Here is a 16,906-nt window from a genome sequence, read left to right as displayed (position 1 = left end):
CAAATATGCACTTTAAAAATTAGATTTTTTAAAAATTTATGTTATTTATATCCCACCTTTCTCAATGAGACTCAAGGCAGATTACTTAGTGTGAGATTAGAACAATTAGTGGCAAGGACAAGGGCAAGGCATTTCCATACAGTGTCAAGAACATTTCCATAAACAATGTCATGGGGTAAAAGAATATGAGTTTGCAAAGATAAAGTATTAGCAAGGATCCAGTATGGGGTTGAGGAATTGCTGAAACAGAAAACAATCAATTCTAGGACTTACATTGAACAACAGGTAGGAGACATAGCCGTTTTTGACTAGCCTCCCCCCCCAGCCCCCCTGCTTCATGAGATAATAAAGTGGGGCTCTAGAAAGTGGAAGCAATGCAGATTCTGCTAAAAATACCCCACATGTCCTTTCTACTTCGGTGGTAGCAGACTATCCTGCTAGAATTGGGGCTACATCTCCTTTCTCCAGCCTGAGCGGCTTAAGCTTGAACGACTCTTCTATCACCAGGCGGGCACCGTCCATCCACAGCTGAGTTTTCAGCCGTGCCGCAGACTGGACTGTCAACGCCTCAGAGCGCATTTTCACGCCAGGAGCATGTCTACTCAAAAGTAAGTTTCATGGAGTTCACTCTGACGAAAGTTTCAGGCGGGTAGCCTCTTGGTCTGTAGAAGAGGAGCAAGATTAGGGTCCAGTCTCTAAGGTGCTACTGGACCCGAATCGTGCTACTCTGACGAAAGCGTCTTTAGGACTGCACAGCCTGAACTGTGCTGCTTGAATGCTACTAATTTGGGAGAGAATACATAAACAGTGCTTTCGAATTGCTTTACGAGAAAGCCGAGATTTAAAGCCCGATGGATAAGACATGTGAACCGCTAAGAACGCTCAACTGCCCGCTGCCGCCCTCGCGCAGCGGAGTTCTTGCGCGCCGGAGAGCACCGCCTCAGCCTCCTTCAGAGCTCTCCCGACCGAGGTTGGAAGAGGGGGCGGGACTGATCCGGCTTCGGAGGAGGAGTCTCTCTACGCCCCGCCCCTCGAGCTTTGGTGCGCCTCTGCTTTGTTTGGCTCAGCCCAGCTCAGCCTCACAAGCAGTCCGCGTGACTGACACGGACCAAAGTTATCCCGGAATAAAGGCAGCACGCATGTGCAATCACACCGGATGTGAACGTGCCCTGCCGGCTCCCCCTTCCCGCCTCAATCTCCCGGGAGTTCGTTTTGCGAGAGAGTCGCAGCCGTGCCGAGCCGTGCTAAAGCGGTCCAAGTCCCGCTGCGCTCTTCGCAACACGAGAAAAGAGGAAGGGGCGAGTAAGGGGCATAAACCCGCCTCTCTTCGCACAGAGTTCTTAGGTTGCGGTAGCACAAATGAACTGAACCGGGTCAAACCCGGTCCAGCCCGCAGTGGCTTCCCTCGCAGCGTTTTAAGCACGGTTCGCCTCCATTCCCGTCCCAACCGACTCCTTTCTCCTTGCAGTTTTGTTCTAGGGGGCCTGAAGGCCCGAGGGCAGCATGGATTTCCGAGGGAAGAAGTATGAGCGGGGCAGTAACTGGTCAGACCCGGAGGTGGTGGAGCTCCTGCACTTGTGGGCGGACGAGTCGGTGCAGGCGGAACTGGAGAGCTGCCTGAGGAACCAACACGTCTTCAACAGGATCGCCGAGGTGCTGAGGGACAAGGGCATCCACCGCACCGGCGACCAGTGTAGGGAGAAGATCAAGAAGATGAAGCTGGAGTACCGTCGGATCAAGGACAACAACAAGGCTCCCCGCGGGGGCAGAACCTGGAAGTTTTACGACGTGATGGATCGAGTCCTAGCCAGCCGGCCTTCCCTAGCTTACAACGCCTCTAACAGCAACAGCCTGATGCCTCAACAAGTGCTCCAAGGAAGCCTGGTAGAAAACTATCACCACCACTTGGCCCCCTCGACCATGCCCTTTGCCCACTCACAGCCTCCGGAACTGATGGAGATCAAATGCGAGGAGGTGGATTCAGAGGAGCGCTGCCTGACGCCGGAGCCGCCACCCTCGGTCACTTACCAGCAGGTGGGCTCCGCTGAGGAGCCTGAGATAGAAAGGGCCTTTCTGGATAGGTCCCAGAATGACTCGCCCATCTCTAGGGTGGAGATTCCTATTGAGACCAGTGTCTCGCCTTCAGGTAGGAGGGACTGGTCCCATATGCCAGCGTCTGGTTTGCCCTTCAGAAAGGTTCCCACCAGAAAGGGATGAATTAGCCTCGTTTTATATCCAGGCTATCCTGGAAGGGTGCCTGCCCTGGATGTCTGTGGGTGGGCAGCAAGAAACATTGTGGGGCTGGCTTCACCTTGTTCTCATCTAGGTGTGGTGTGGGTGTGGCTGGTATGGAGGGCATCACTCTGTGCTGATGTGGGTGAAGTGCAGCCAGGGAGGAAGAGCATGGGTATGCCTTCACCTGCTTTTGCGCAACTGGCCTGTATGCAAGGTAGCTGACAAGGAGAGCACAGCAGTGCCCGGCTTCATCTTGACCTGAGTGTGGTGTGGCTGACAAGGAGGAGCATGGGAACAGTAGTGCCTGGCTTGGGTTGTGGAACGGGTGCAGCTAGCAAGGAGTATGTTGGTGCCTGGCTTTATCCTGTACCAGTCCGTTTCATATGCCAGCTCATGGTGGCACAATGCTTCCCCTAGTGGCTGCTTGGGGATGGTGAGGCCACCAAGGAGAAGCACAAAACAACAGTGCCCGTTTTTACATCCTCAGTATAGGCAAAGTCTTGCCAATGAGGGGAAGCGTGTCAGTGTCAAACTTGGAACATGCCTCAGGTGCTGCTGGTTGGGAAGGAGCAGGGCGGCAGCTGGCTTTGCCCTTCGCCAGCCCAGTTGCAGTGCAGCTGTAGAGGCAACCAGATTCACCCTGTGCTGATCTAGGCATGGTGCAGCTGCATGGATGCAGTGGCAACCAGATCATGCCACCTGCCCAGGTGTAGTATAGCTAGCAAGCTGGAGCATGGTGGCACCCAGCTTTGGCCACTGAGGGGGAACATGGATGCATCCAGCTTCATGCTGTATGGATCTGGGTGTGGTGTAGTCAGGGAGCAGAAGCACACATACTGTAGTACCCAGCTTTGTACCAGCAGAGTATAGCTGGGGAGGAGGCGCATGAGCACAGTGACACCTGGCTTTTTCCTGACAGGCCAAGAAGGAGCATTGCAGCACCCAACTTCATCTTTAAAAAAAAAAACATTTTATTTAAAGAAATGAAAGTAAGACAAAAACAGAGTAAAGTAAGTGCATAATATAAAAGTGATGCAAAATTTAGACAGTAAATTGAAAATTATACCATCTTATACCACCAATAAGTATATAAACAGTGCAGATATAAAAATCTTAGGAATAAAACAAGCAGAACATTTAAGTTGCTTTAAACTGTGAAAGTAATTATTAAGTATTTAGCTTCCTTGAACCTAGCTACATGAATTTTTCCTTATCTCTTCTTCCCTCTCTCCCTCTAAGCTACTATATCAATTAGTTTAACCTAAAAAATCAAAGAAATCCTTCCATTTTTTCCTGAAGTCAGTTATCAACCTGTTTTGTAAGTAGGTAGTCAGTTTGGCCACTGAACTATATTTGTGAACCTTGTCTCTCCACTCTGGGAGACTAGGACAAGCATCAGTTTTCCATTTCCCAGCTTAATCTTTCAGCGAGGAGAGGCACGGGCACAGAAAAATGGCCATCTTGGTTCATGGCCCAGGTGCAGTGGACAAGGAGCATGATGGGTGCCTGGCTTTACCGTTCTCTGGCCTAGATGCAGTGCGGTTGGGGAGGTGCATAGACCCAGCAGTGTCCAGCTTTACATTACCAGCCCAGGTGCAGTGTGGCTGGTAAGGAAGAACATGGGGATAATGGCACCAAGTGTTGCCTGCTGTCAGCCAAGGAGGAGCAAGAGGCACATGGCAGTGCCCAGCTTTGCCCTGCCAGCTTAGGCAGTGTGTGTCTGGCAAGGAGTAGCACAGACTTTGTCCAGAGGCAGCTTGGGCATGGTGTGGCCAATGGAGAGGAGCAGGAAGACTGACCTTCATCTTGTGCTGACCTTGATATGGTGCATCCAGCTTCTCGCCACCAGCCCAGGCGTGATATGTTTGGCAAGTGGGAGCACAGTGGCACTAGTATCATCCTGTTCCAGTTTATGTCTAGTACAGCCAGTGAGGAATATGGGCCATAATCAAACTCTCCCTGTGCCCTCCTGAGCATAGTGCAACTGGCAAGCAGGTACATATTGGCCTTGTTTCTTGTTGGACACACTATGCCCAAGAAGGGCCGCCATCATGCCCATCCTCACCTGTTGGGCTGGGTGCCGCCATGTCTCCTCTTCACCACTCTCCCTGCAAAGGCAGGCTGTGGCAGAGCAAGTCTTCCAGCTCACCAGGATTTTGACCAATATATTAAATGGCCAGTCTGCCTCTGTACAACATATGACTAGATACTGTCAAAAGAGAAGTTTAAGGAATTGCTTTTTTAAAGGCTTGAAGTGTACTTTTATTTAAGAGATGGGTGCTCTTCCTTTTTTGAGAGTATCTTTATTGCATTAATAATGTTATTAATATGAAAATACTGTGGTGGATAATTAAGAGATACTTTGTTGAACTGTTTCCATTATAATCTTAGCAACAGAGTTTAGAGGTAAAATTAATTAAGAGGGGATGTTAATTTCATGGATAGTTTGAAAGGGAGAGGAAAAGTTACTTATTTGTTTACTTCATTTATACACACCTTTCTTCCCAAGTTAGCTTACATGGTTCTCCTCTTCCCCATTTTATCCTCTCAAGTACTTTATGAGATAGGGTAGGCTGAGTGTGTGTGTGGCTGGCCAAAGGCCATCATGGCAGATTGGGAATTCGATCCTACTCTTATACTCTAACCATTACATCACACTGGCTCCGAATTCACTGACGCATTGGGTTCAAGAAAGGGCAATAAAGGTGCAGATTCCAAAGCAAAAGATAATGCAGACGATTTGAGCTGAGATTAATTGAAAGAATTGTTGGTGAAAAGAATTTTAAACATACATAGGAAAGAATTAATGATAATGACCATTAAATACAAGTTAAATGAAAGAGAAAAAAATGGAGACTGTGATTGTGAATAGAGATAAGACTGCAAACTAATTTGAATGAATGAAACAGCAGGGAAAAAATCTTTCACTGAGTCTAAATTTAAAATCTGAAAAAAAGGAAAGTGTAGAGGAACTGGAGGGAAAATAGAAAAAACTTAAGGAGAAACTATAAAAAGCTGGATAGTTTAAAAAGTTAGAAGAGCACAAGAGACGAGGCATTCCCCCTCCCCAGTCCTCCCAATCCCAGCCTTGCCAGCTGAATGATGGCAGCAGCACCTCTCTTCCCATCTTGGCCAACTGCAGTATTGCCACCACAATGGCAGCCACAGTTCTCCAGGCAACTGACTCCATGTTTGAAACCTCAACTCTGAGGGTAGCAGGAGTGGCATTCCCGCCCTCCCCAGGCTGGGTGACTGTAGCTTTTCTAGCATGAAGGTGGCAGCAGTGGGCTGTCCCCCAGCTGATCAACTGCATATTTGCTGCTTCAACAGAGTCGGTGGCTTTTCTCCAGACTGGAGCTTCAGCGCTGCCCCAGTGGCAGACAGGCTGGCTTCCCCTGGCCTCCTTAGCTGAGGAGGTATGCTTACTGTGGGAGGGCTGGGTGTGTCTCTCAGAAGAGGAGGAGGAGGAGGAGGAGGAAAGTGTCTGTGTATGTCCCCGAAGCACGTTCTTGGTTTTGGGGGATTTTAAACACTCCAATGTAAGTTTTTATATTTTGCAGATTTTTCTACCCTGTGGGGGCAAGGTTGCAGAAGCATCTGTTTTGCTCCCAAGTGGCCCCGAGTGACAGGTTTAAGCATCCATACATTGGGGCCACTTGGGAATTAGATATATCATAAAGATCATGCTGTTACTTTGGACCTAGAAGAAATAGAAAGTAAGTTAGAGGAAGTCAAAAGTAAAACAAGAAAAATATAAAACCTGAGAGGACTCCCAACATACATTGGAAAAAATGGAACTTGTTGGTTTCTTGGAAGATGTGCTGGTAGGGCAGCAGTAACTATTAAAACAGCTTATGGAATGCGGCCAGATTCAAAAGCAGAGCAAAATAAGCCTTGAGATATTCTTACTACCTTTGTCAAAGGAGACATCCAATTGTCTGTGGTGTGCATAAATCATCAATAAATAAAGCTAGGGGACTTAAAATTGGCCAGCACTTTTAGGATGATCATGGGAGTTGCAGCACCAAACATTAAAGGAATGAAAGCATTGTGGCCCACATTAGGTCCATCTTATTTGCAATGGAAGCTAAGATTTTTCGTGGCAAGCTTAACCCATTAGAAAATGAAGCTAGGAGTCTCAAAATTGACCACCAGCTTCAGGATGATCATGGGAGTTTCAGCACCAAACATGAAGGGCAGCTCAAAATCCAGGCCCACATTAGGTCCAGAATCCCACCCCCATGCTATTTGCAACGGAACCTAAGGATGTCTGTTTAACTCATCAAAAATTAAACCTAAGAGTCTCAAACTTGGCCACCAGCTTCAGGATGATGATGGGACTTGCAGTGGCAAAAGTGAAGGGAATTAGAACATCCTGGCACAGATTAGCTCCAGAACATCCTTCTGTGATTTGCAATGGAAGCAAAGGTTTACTCACAAGAAGCCAGGAAGGTGTGGATAGCAAATACAGGGAGGATGGAAAATATCCCCTCCTTTATAAAAGAATAGGAGCTCTGAGTTATTAGAGCCAGTGTGGTGTACTGGTTAGAATGTTGGACTAGGATCAGGGATTTCCTGGTTCAAATCCCCACTTGGCCATGGAGGGTGCTGGCTGACCTTGGGCTAGTCACACATTTGCAAACCTAACTCACCTCTCAAGGTTGTTGTGAGGGTAAAATGGAGGAAAGGAGACTAACATAAACTGCTGTTTTTCATCTGGTATTGCTGCAACTCTTTCAGCAGGAGGCAGAACTGCACATTTAATACTCACACTGTTGTTAAAAGATTCGGGTTTCCTGCTTTGGGTTTACCCGGGGCTGGGGCTGGGGTGATGTTTAAAAGGCCCTGCCGCTGCTTGCTTGTAATGCCTCGGAAAGCAGCTCTGCAGCTTTCCGAGGCATTACAAATCAGGTCCGATTCTGGCATTTTTTCTGAATCAGATTCCCAAACCGCACATGCCTAATCATGAGTACAGTGAGCTGTGCAGTGACAAGTGTTGTGAACAGGTTCACCTCTTGTTCAGAATAAAAAGAAGGCATTTTGCAGACAACATGGAAAGGGAAAAAAACTTGTTAATGGTCAAGAGGTAATGGTTCTAAATGGTCTTCACCCCAAATCTGTGCTAAATGTAGAAAATTTTGTTGTCTCACAGAAAAACTTGAGGAACAGCAGGTTAGATATAATGGGGATACCTTGCAAACTGAATATATGTTTTTGAGAATAAATGGATAAAAATGAGCACGAAGCTCCACACTTCACAAAAATTTAGAACGAAGATAATTGACTCCTAGATGTAAAACAGGAACAGAACAGATATGTTACGGAGAAGGGGCCATATTATGAGCAAATTTATACTTAAGTTTGTTTATAGCCCTTCTAAGGAAGCCCAAATACCAAACATAAATGACTTTTTGGAGAAGGCTTGATTATTTAGGTATTTTTTGCTTAAACCTTTCCCGACTGAACATTTGTTGACATGAAAAGATTGGGTCCAAGGTCTTTAAAATATATATTGATAGGAGGTATCTGTATATAAAAAAGAAATAGTGGAATAGCAGCCCAAACTGCGTGTTAAGTGTGAATATGGTTGCAGTCATAGTCTTTTCAGGTATTTGTGTTCTTGAGGCTGCACCTTAAGGACTGCTTCAGACATATTTTGCCACAACAGCATGAGGAAAAATAGACGTACTCTTGTGTGTGTCACTAAATGGGAACCTGATGCTATTTTCAGTTTTCTAAAAATAACTAAATAACCATGATTCCATATTTAGTTGAACATTTCATGGGTGAAATGATTCTTAATTTCTCCTCAGAATTTGACCACTTCTTTTAATGATGGCCTCATTTCCCTTCATTACCAATGTGTACCCTAAACCATGAGGCACAAGAGACATCCCTTTTATGACTTCAGAAACACGAGAAAGTGATCAACACATATGAGGAGGCACACTGGGTTTGTTTATTTAGGAAATATATATATGCCACCTCTCCAGAGACCCGCTAAGGCACGCCAACCAAGAGATGTGGGGTTATCGGTAGGGTTGTGGCAACCTGGAAAAGGAAGAGTTTCCAGTATATAAAGATTAACAAATTTGGTACTTGTTGCTGACTTTCAGCATATGTAGCCAAAGTGTTCTTTGGGAAAGAAAATAACTTCTGTTTGATTGTCTGTAAGTATCTTTTAAGCATAAGCTATCTGTTGTTTTATTACACAGACAACTTTTGAAATAACGTCTCTGTGTGCTGCCTTACTCTGTTACCACTGTAATGGATTTTCCACATTACTTTTCTGCCTGATATGATGTGTTTGTAGAACAGCCTGTTCCTCTTTAAAGTGTGGGTTGGGGTTTTTTTGGCCTTAAAGGCATGTAGACAGGAGGACCAAAGACAAAAATATGACTGGCAGTTCCTTCCTGTCTTAAGTTTGGAGGCAAAAATTTCAAATGAAAATGGATGGCTATGGGTTTTAGAAGAACGTGGTGAGGTTTTAAAGTCTCCATAGGAAGGGTGCTATGCAGGAACTGGTGACTTGAAACCCCAAAGGTGTAATCATTCTAGTATGTTACATCAAAACCAAAAATCAGTCTTGTTGCTTCTTAAAAAGCAGCAAATTTATTGTTGCACCACAATATATCTGCTAGTCTTTGAGTGCCAAAAAACCCATGGTTTTGGCTGCTACAGTTTTACTAATAACCCACATCTCTTGATGAGGTGGGGCTGAGGCAGGCTGTCTCTCTGCCTGCTGGTTCAGTCAAGAAAAAAATCTCTAAGAAAGGTCAGGGAGAAGTTTATTTCTCTCCTGCCAATCACCTCTGTACTGCCAAGGGATCCTCACTTGTTCTTTGAAAACCAGGGCGTTAACTAATTGGATGCTTTATTCCAAGCCCCTCCCTGCTCCTTTTTGCCAAGAAGTAGTACCTTAGAGAGGGCCAAGTCTTCCATTTCTATATAGCCACTCTGCTGCCTCTCATTCTGATATACTTACGCCTTCCCATCTGCCTTTCTTCTCAAGAAGTTCAGGGGCTCTGCTTTGAGAAACCTGTATTCCATTGTGGTCTGAAGCCCATAGTACATTGCCTTTGGGGGAAAAGGTGATTAATCTGTTTTAGAAATTAATAAAGTGTATAATTTGGGGTTTTAAAAAACTCTCTGTGGCAATACTTTTCATTTTAAGAGCCTGCAAATAGTTTTGAGGCAGAAAATCTTTTGTTCATAGAATTTCAGCTTTTTTTAGAATTGTCCCTTACATGAGAAACATGACTCAAGACCAATAGTAGTCTAAAACCACGAATGCAGAAGAAAAAATAGGTTTTGTAATTTTTGGACTTTGTGATAGATGGATTGTGATCTTATAAAGACTTTGGAGTAAATCTCAAATTGGGCTGGAAACGTCTGTAAAATACAGGGTAAGTAAATTTCTTTCATTTTATACACCAGCTTCTGTTGCTACAATAGTATTTTAATTGTAGAACTTGAATATGTACAAGAAGCAAAGGTCAGGTAGTCAGTTATAGAGCAGGCTTCCTTCAGGGTCCTGTTGTTCATCCCAAGTCCACAAGAGTATCTGAGCGCTCTGAGCCTTTGTTAAAATGTAAGAAGTTACAGCAAGATCACCTAGTGGATTGTGAAGGGACTGCTTTCTTAATTTTGAAACTGAGTGGTAAAAAATGTCCTTGTTTATTTTTTATAGGGATATTGATCACCACAGATAAACTGGTAAAAGTAGTTGGTGTGTAGGAAACTGTTTTATGTGATGGGTAATAATAATAATAACAATAATATTTGATTTATATACTGCCCTTCAGAACAACTTAATGCCCACTCAGAAGGGTTTACAAAGTATGTTATTATTATCCCCAGAACAATCACCCTGTGAGGTGGGTTGGGCTGAGAGAGCTCCAAGAAGCTGTGATTGACCCAAGGTCACCCAGCTGGCTTCAAGTGGAGGAGCAGAGAATCAAACCTGGTTCTCCAGATTAGAGTCCTGCTACTCTTAACCATTACACCAAACGGGTAAGACACATTAGACTTCATGAAACCAGATCATTCTTTGGCAAACATTTATTTATATAATAATTTTATTATCTGTGATTCACTCTGGGAATTAATTGCAATTTCAGTGCTATTCTGCATCAGCTGAGAACACATTTTTTTTCTTAGAGCTTAGGCACATTTATCATAAGGGTGGAAAGGGACTTTCTGTTGATTATCTGTGAAAATATTACGTTATGGCTTAATATGAACCAGTGTTCACCAGGGATCAGTCCCTCTAAAGAATTTAGTGCATGTTGCATACTAAACAAGGAAAGCTTCATAGTCTGTATTGATGTTCTTTAGCCTAATCCTTACCTAATTCTTCTCTTTACATCTGATAACTGTCCAGTCCATATGCAAAAGAATAAATTGATACTGAAATCTGACACTGAACATCACAATACTCAGAAACCCATGGGAGAATTTTTTTAATCTTCCAGGACATTGTTACTGATTTAAGAGTGCCAATCCTCATACTGAGAAGCTTCAAAGGGAGATTACATGAGATTGCTAACCTAGAATTCATCAACAAGTTCAGGATAATGGACCTACCCCTACCCTGTCTGAATAGGAACATAAGATTCTTATTTCATTACACATGCTGATTTTCTGTATATCCCACCTCTGGCATATCTTCTTGCTCTAATTATGCTGATTACATTTTTCAGTGAGCAAGATTTGGGTCCAGTAGTACCTTAGAGACCAAGTAGATTTCCAGAGTGTGAGCTTTCGAGAGTCAGTGCTCTCGAAATCTCACATCCTGGAAATCTAGTTGGTCTCTAAGTTGGTCTTCTACAACAGACCAACACAGTACCCACCTGAAACTATTTACAGTTTTCATTGTAATTCTTCATCCTGGTTTCAATTACCTTTCTTTGTAATACCCCTTTTACCTTCTTAATAATAACAACAACAACAACAACAACAACAATATTTGATTTATATACCGCCCTTCAGGACAACTTAATGCTCACTCAGAGCTGTTTACAAAGTATGTTACTATTATCTCCACAACAAAACACCCTGTGAGGTGGGTGGGGCTGAGAGAGCTCCAGAGAGCCGTGACTAGCCCAAGGTCACCCAGCTGGCTTCAAGGAGAGGAGTGGGGAATCAAACCCGGCTCTCCATATTAGAATCCCACGCTCTTAACCACTACACCAAACTGGCTCTTACCTCTATATAAGGGGTGATGGATCTTTGTTCTGATTTGTATGTGACAAGTGAGCTTGGACTCACAAAACCTTATACCATGGAAAATTTTGTTGCTCTTTAAGGTGCTACTGGGCTTGAATTTTGTTCTCTTACATGATTCAGCTTTTGTTGAATAGACTTATATGGAAGTACTGTAGCAGCAACCTATTCTACTGATTTGTTTTATAGGATACAGGTTCTCCAGTGGTCTTTAAAATCTTCCACTGAAACTGAATTTAAGGCACCCATACCATCTCTTGGCCATTCACCCCACCCCACTGATTGACCCTCTTCTTGCCTGCTGTGCAGCCTACATGGAGTCTGATCATTACTGCAGGGAAGGAGGCATATGGACTGATAGACAAGAGGATTCATGACCTGTAGCTGCCTTATTTTAAGTTTCAGTGGCAAAGATCAAAGGGGAATGGGCATCCACTTCACATCCTGGCATCCTTCCCTAGAAGTTGGCCCCTGTTTAGTGGAACATAACCTAGCTTCTGGTAGAGTTTACATGGTGAGGTGTGTTCTGTTGCTTAATTAGAAAAAACAGGTTAGTTGCTTAATTGGGACTCATCTGAGAGAGACCAGAATTTATTATAGGTCTCTAGGACTTGAATGAGATTTTGGGTAATCCATTATCTGGGACTGTTTATAATTGTGTCTGAATGTCTTACTGTAATGGGAATGTCTCTGAGTATCTGAAGATTGCCTTTCCTTCATTCCTGAGCCACCACACCCATCTCCTATGAATTAAGAGAATAAAAGAGGATGTGGCACCCACCAAGTTCAAGCCCTGGAACCTGCCATTATACTAATTAAAGTATTGAGTAATTTTCTGTGGTTTGGATAGAGACAAAATGCTGGACAAGATGCATTAGTGGATATTCAACATCCGGTGCCTGATGCAGACAGTTAAAGGAAACATTCAATAGTTGTTTAGAAGTGGGCTTTAGGTTGGCCTTGAGATTCTGTGGGCAGCCTGAAACTAGTTAACTTGCTATGTAAATTTGGGTTTTGTCAAAATAAGGACCTAAAGGAATCACTTGTGGATAATTTCCCCTTATCTGTTTATTTATAGGTTTCAGTGAGCCCAACGTAGCTTCTTCATCCAGAATCCAAAGTCTGGGGCCACGGCCTGGTTTTTCTACTCTGCACCGCTTGCGGAAGAAACGGAAAGCCCAACGGCTGAAGGATCCACTTGATGAACTCTTACTGAAGACCTTGACAGCACAACGGGAAATGGAGGAACGCTTTCTGCAACTGGAAGAACGGCGACTGCAACGAGACCTGGAGGTGGAGGAACGGCGGATACAGCTGGAGCAGCGGCGCTTTGAACTGGAACGAGACCATGAGTTCCGCATGTTCAGTGTCTTTGCTCAGATGCTCAGCATCTTAAAACAGAACAATAGTAGCTCCTCTGCAAGTGGGCTTCCCCAAGGAGTGGACTTTAGCCAGGCATTTTCTTCAGGAGGCCAACAGGAAACAAGGACCACACAACTAGGGCAGCCTGCCTTGGAGAAGACAACCAATATATACAGTTTCTGTAACCATAGTGATTTCCAAAGCAGCCCATACCTTTCTGTCCGAGGCAATATTGCCAACATCTTCCGTGGATCCACAGAAGAAGGATACAATGCCTATCATGCTGACAAGTATGATGAAGACAAAAATCCCAATGTGAGTGAAGGTCTTCTTGTGGCAGGTTTTAAAAATAATTATAATTTTAAATGATTATTTACTCAGTAACACTGTGTACTCCCCCCCCCCCCCCGCCTCCCAAGCCTTCAGGTTCCTGTTTCTAGAAATTTGCAATCTAATGAGAGATCGTAGGTAGAAAATGCGGGAAGAGGAGCAGCAAAGCTAGTAAGAGAAGAATGTGAATAAATACAGTGACACATGCTTAGACTTTATCTCTAAGATTTAACAGTCTAAAATAAACTTACTTGGAGGTAAGCCTCATTGGTCTCAGAGGGATTAATAGACATAATTGGTCTGCACGTGGTAAAAGAAGGGCTTGGAGGAGAAGAAAAGTTTCTAATGTATAATCTGTGAAGCAGATACAACCTTTCATGATTATTTAGTACAGCCAGTGGTTTGGACCTTGCTCAAAATTACAGCAGTGGGAAGGAATTCCGTCGACAAAGTGCAACTTTCTTGTCCCCCTCCTGCTGCAGCCCAAGTGCTACTTTGGAGAGGGGTGGTGGTGGTGGATCTCTAGGCATGGCATGAGGGGTACTTCATTGCATACAATGTTAATTTTTTTCATGCCACAATGTAATGCTACCCATATAATTATGATGCAGTTTATAGAACTCCTGTTTTCCTTCACCTCTTCTTACTAATATCATTTGTTTAATTCTTTTTCTAATGGATTTTATTGAAAACATTTAAAAAAACAAGTAAAAATTTAAAAAGAAAAAACAAAGGAAGAAAAAAATATATAGAAAAAGTTTTTGATTTTCTGTACGACAAATATTAGCATGAGTACAAAATTCACAATTGTTTATTATTATCAGAATAAAACTCATTTTTCTATATTCCTTTTTTCTTCTTACTCTTCAAAACCTCAAATCATCAGTTCATTTTTTTCAGTTTCACGCAGAAAGTCAATAAAGGGTTTCCAGTTTGCTATAAATGTGGATAATGTCCTTTCTCTAATCAAAGTTGGCTAACTTTCATCTTTTTCCATATGGATTATTTGACCTGAGTTTGATGCTGTTTAAAAGTGTTTTTCAACCCCTGCCTTCCCACAGCATCATGATGCATTTATGCTCCTCTAGGGATTTTCACAGCTTTTCTCTTTTTTCCCCACCTTGCTTTGCGGCAAAGTTTTGGGAAATATTGCAGCAAAGCCTGCATGGCTGCCTTGTGGGTAGGAAAGTTTAGATTTTACCACCCACATGGCAGCCAGTTTCCCTGCTCCTGGTCCTGCAATGGCCATTTCCTTCCCCTGCCACTGGTGGCTTTTTGTGTTTGTTTTTTAATTGATGGTTGAATATAGTTAGAATGTTCTAACAATCTATAACATTTTCTCTGAATTCCCGGCTTCATGTTTTTTTAAAAAAAATAAGTATCTTTTATTGCAAATATACAATTTTCCAAGGCTTGCTAGGTTACCTGGTGTCACAAATAGGGGTGGAAACCCACAGCTAGGAGGAAAAATGCTAATCACAGTATATCATTAATAATCAAAACCACTTTATATGTCTAAGTGCCTATAAATATTTCATAAAGTGCTCAGTGTTTCAAGATCCAATCCTCTATCAATCATACAAATACATTCACAAGAATAAATAACATGTCATAAATACCATTCAAGAAAAATTAATAAATATTCTCATAATATCATAAATGACATCAATAATAATGGAAATAATGGCTGCAGAAATGCTCAAATCACCAGCACCAAAGTCCTGAGAAAGTACATTTAAGTTACTTGCAATAATGGGGCTTTATAAAAAGATGAAAGCTGGAGATTTACAGAATCTGATACACAAATTGTTATAACTTTTTAGCATTATAACTATATTCAATTGGTGATTGGGGGGAAAAAAGCATTAAAAGCCCCAATGGGGGTAGGGCTGTTGTCAGGGAACTGGGGCAGGAAAATGCTGAGAAACTTGCCATGTGGATATCCTGTGGTTGCTGCTGTGCTGTATTGACAGCCACGGCAGCAGTGGACAAACTACACCGGTCTGTTTCCTTGTGGAAAACAACGTAGCTTACAAGGTCTGCCCTGATCCACTTGGAGAATAAGCAGGATACAAAAGGCAAAAAGTGATGTAAGTAATGACACGGTAGAAAGACAATGACTGAGCGATGCTGTTGTCTCTAAGACATGAAGATACATATAAGTTAACCTGCAATTAAAACTGAAAAACAAAAGTTCCATATATGAGCATAAATGAACAGTAAGAATTGTAATTGACTGAGAAACACACATTTGGCCTATGCAAATTACATCTGAAGTCTATCTTATGTACATAGCAGTAAACAACTAATCTATGTACCATGTTATTTCACACTAGTTGGTATGTCAAAATTGTCAGCAGAAACATTAAATCCTACAAAAATGAGTGGTGTATAATATTTGCTGTATAAACTAAAGGGGATTAATTAAGCAGTGGATCCAATGAGCACTTTGGAAAAGCAATTTTTAAAAATAAATTATGTACAAATAATTTGATCTTCAATACTCTTGTTAATGGAACTTGTACTATATTGATTGTTTTCATGGCAGAAGGATACAGGATTTTTTTTTAACAACACTTTTTGCCTCTGTTTCAAGGGCATCATTAATTTTGGCACCAGTGAGAACAAACTATGCTTTGATCTGATGTCCAAGCGGGTAAGTATTATCCTAAATGCAGAATATGCCCCTTCATCCCTAGGTAGAGCTAGCCACCGTTGAAGATGTTGCTATTTCCTGTATTTAAAATAAAGAAGACTAGAGATGGCTACTAGTTTAGTTGGCTTTAAACAGGGAGTAGACAAGTTCATGGAGGACAGGTCCATTAATGGATATCAACCATGATGATTAAAAGGACCCTTCTTGGTCAGAGGTAGTAAACGTCTGAATACCAGTGCTGGGAGGCATCACAGGAGAAGGCTTTGGCCTCATTCTGTTCCTGCTTGTAGCCATTCTGGAAGCATCTGGTTGACCACATTGTGACGCAGGATGCTGGACTAGATGAACCATTTGTCTGATCCTGCATGGTTGCTCTTATGTTCTTTAGTTATATTGACTTATGTCTTTCACATCTTGCTGCTGCTGCTGTGAACTGGCCTGTTTTCTCTACTGTTTTAGAAGCTTCTGGGCTTCCAGATTGTAAGAAAAATGGCACTTCTCTAGGGATGCGAATTGTTAACATTTAGATGCTACATGTCCCTCTTAAAACCTTTAAAATCTTCCTTTCCCATTCCTCCCCTAATCTTTTACTACCCATTCTCCACACACACCTTTTGTAGGTGGCAGGATTTTAGTCTCCCCTGGAACTGAAAAAGAAAAGAGGGAGGAAAGGATCCAGCAGTGGATTAAAGCAGGAAACAGGGGAGCTGGATCACATTAAAGGGAATGAACAGCATTTCCAGAATCACAATATGCCACCCTCCATCTCTTCTGCTAAGCTCAGATGTCCCTCAATAATAACAGAAATCAAATATATTTTCATTCTTCTAGTAATTTGCCGTTTAATGAATCATTTTCCATGAATTTCACTATTGGGATGCTTTGAGGCAGCAGGCTTCTGTGTCCATCTCTGAAAGGAAAGGGGTGGATGAGCCTTGCTGATCAAGACAGATGTGTTTGCTGTCTTGCTGTCCAACGTTGAATTGCTCCAAAATAAAAGCCACATTAATTACAACTCTCCTAGCCATTACTAGAATTGCAATTGTGAAAAAATGGAAGGAGAAACAGGGCCCAACACTACAAATGTGGCATAATAGC

General features: G+C 42.8%; 1 protein-coding gene across 3 annotated transcripts in view; it reads left to right on the top strand.

Annotated features, from left to right (window-relative positions):
• ACCS (1-aminocyclopropane-1-carboxylate synthase homolog (inactive)) overlaps positions 1-16,906 on the top strand; it is a 77,168-nt gene that overhangs the window by 42,885 nt on the left and 17,377 nt on the right. For 2 of the 3 annotated variants that reach the window (XM_054972832.1, XM_054972833.1), the window contains exons 2-3: positions 12,539-13,137; positions 15,749-15,808. In XM_054972832.1, the coding sequence (XP_054828807.1) occupies positions 12,700-13,137; positions 15,749-15,808 (498 nt within the window). In that variant the 5' untranslated portion in view covers positions 12,539-12,699. Of the gene's footprint in view, positions 1-1,297; positions 2,147-12,538; positions 13,138-15,748; positions 15,809-16,906 lie in introns of those variants that run through there. The other variant, XM_054972831.1, reaches the window with a different exon arrangement.

This window comes from Eublepharis macularius, chromosome 2 (genome assembly GCF_028583425.1).
Source record: "Eublepharis macularius isolate TG4126 chromosome 2, MPM_Emac_v1.0, whole genome shotgun sequence".
Classification (NCBI taxonomy): domain Eukaryota; kingdom Metazoa; phylum Chordata; class Lepidosauria; order Squamata; family Eublepharidae; genus Eublepharis; species Eublepharis macularius.
The sequence above is the reverse complement of the archived record's forward strand: the minus strand, read 5'-3'. Positions and strand labels throughout refer to the sequence as shown.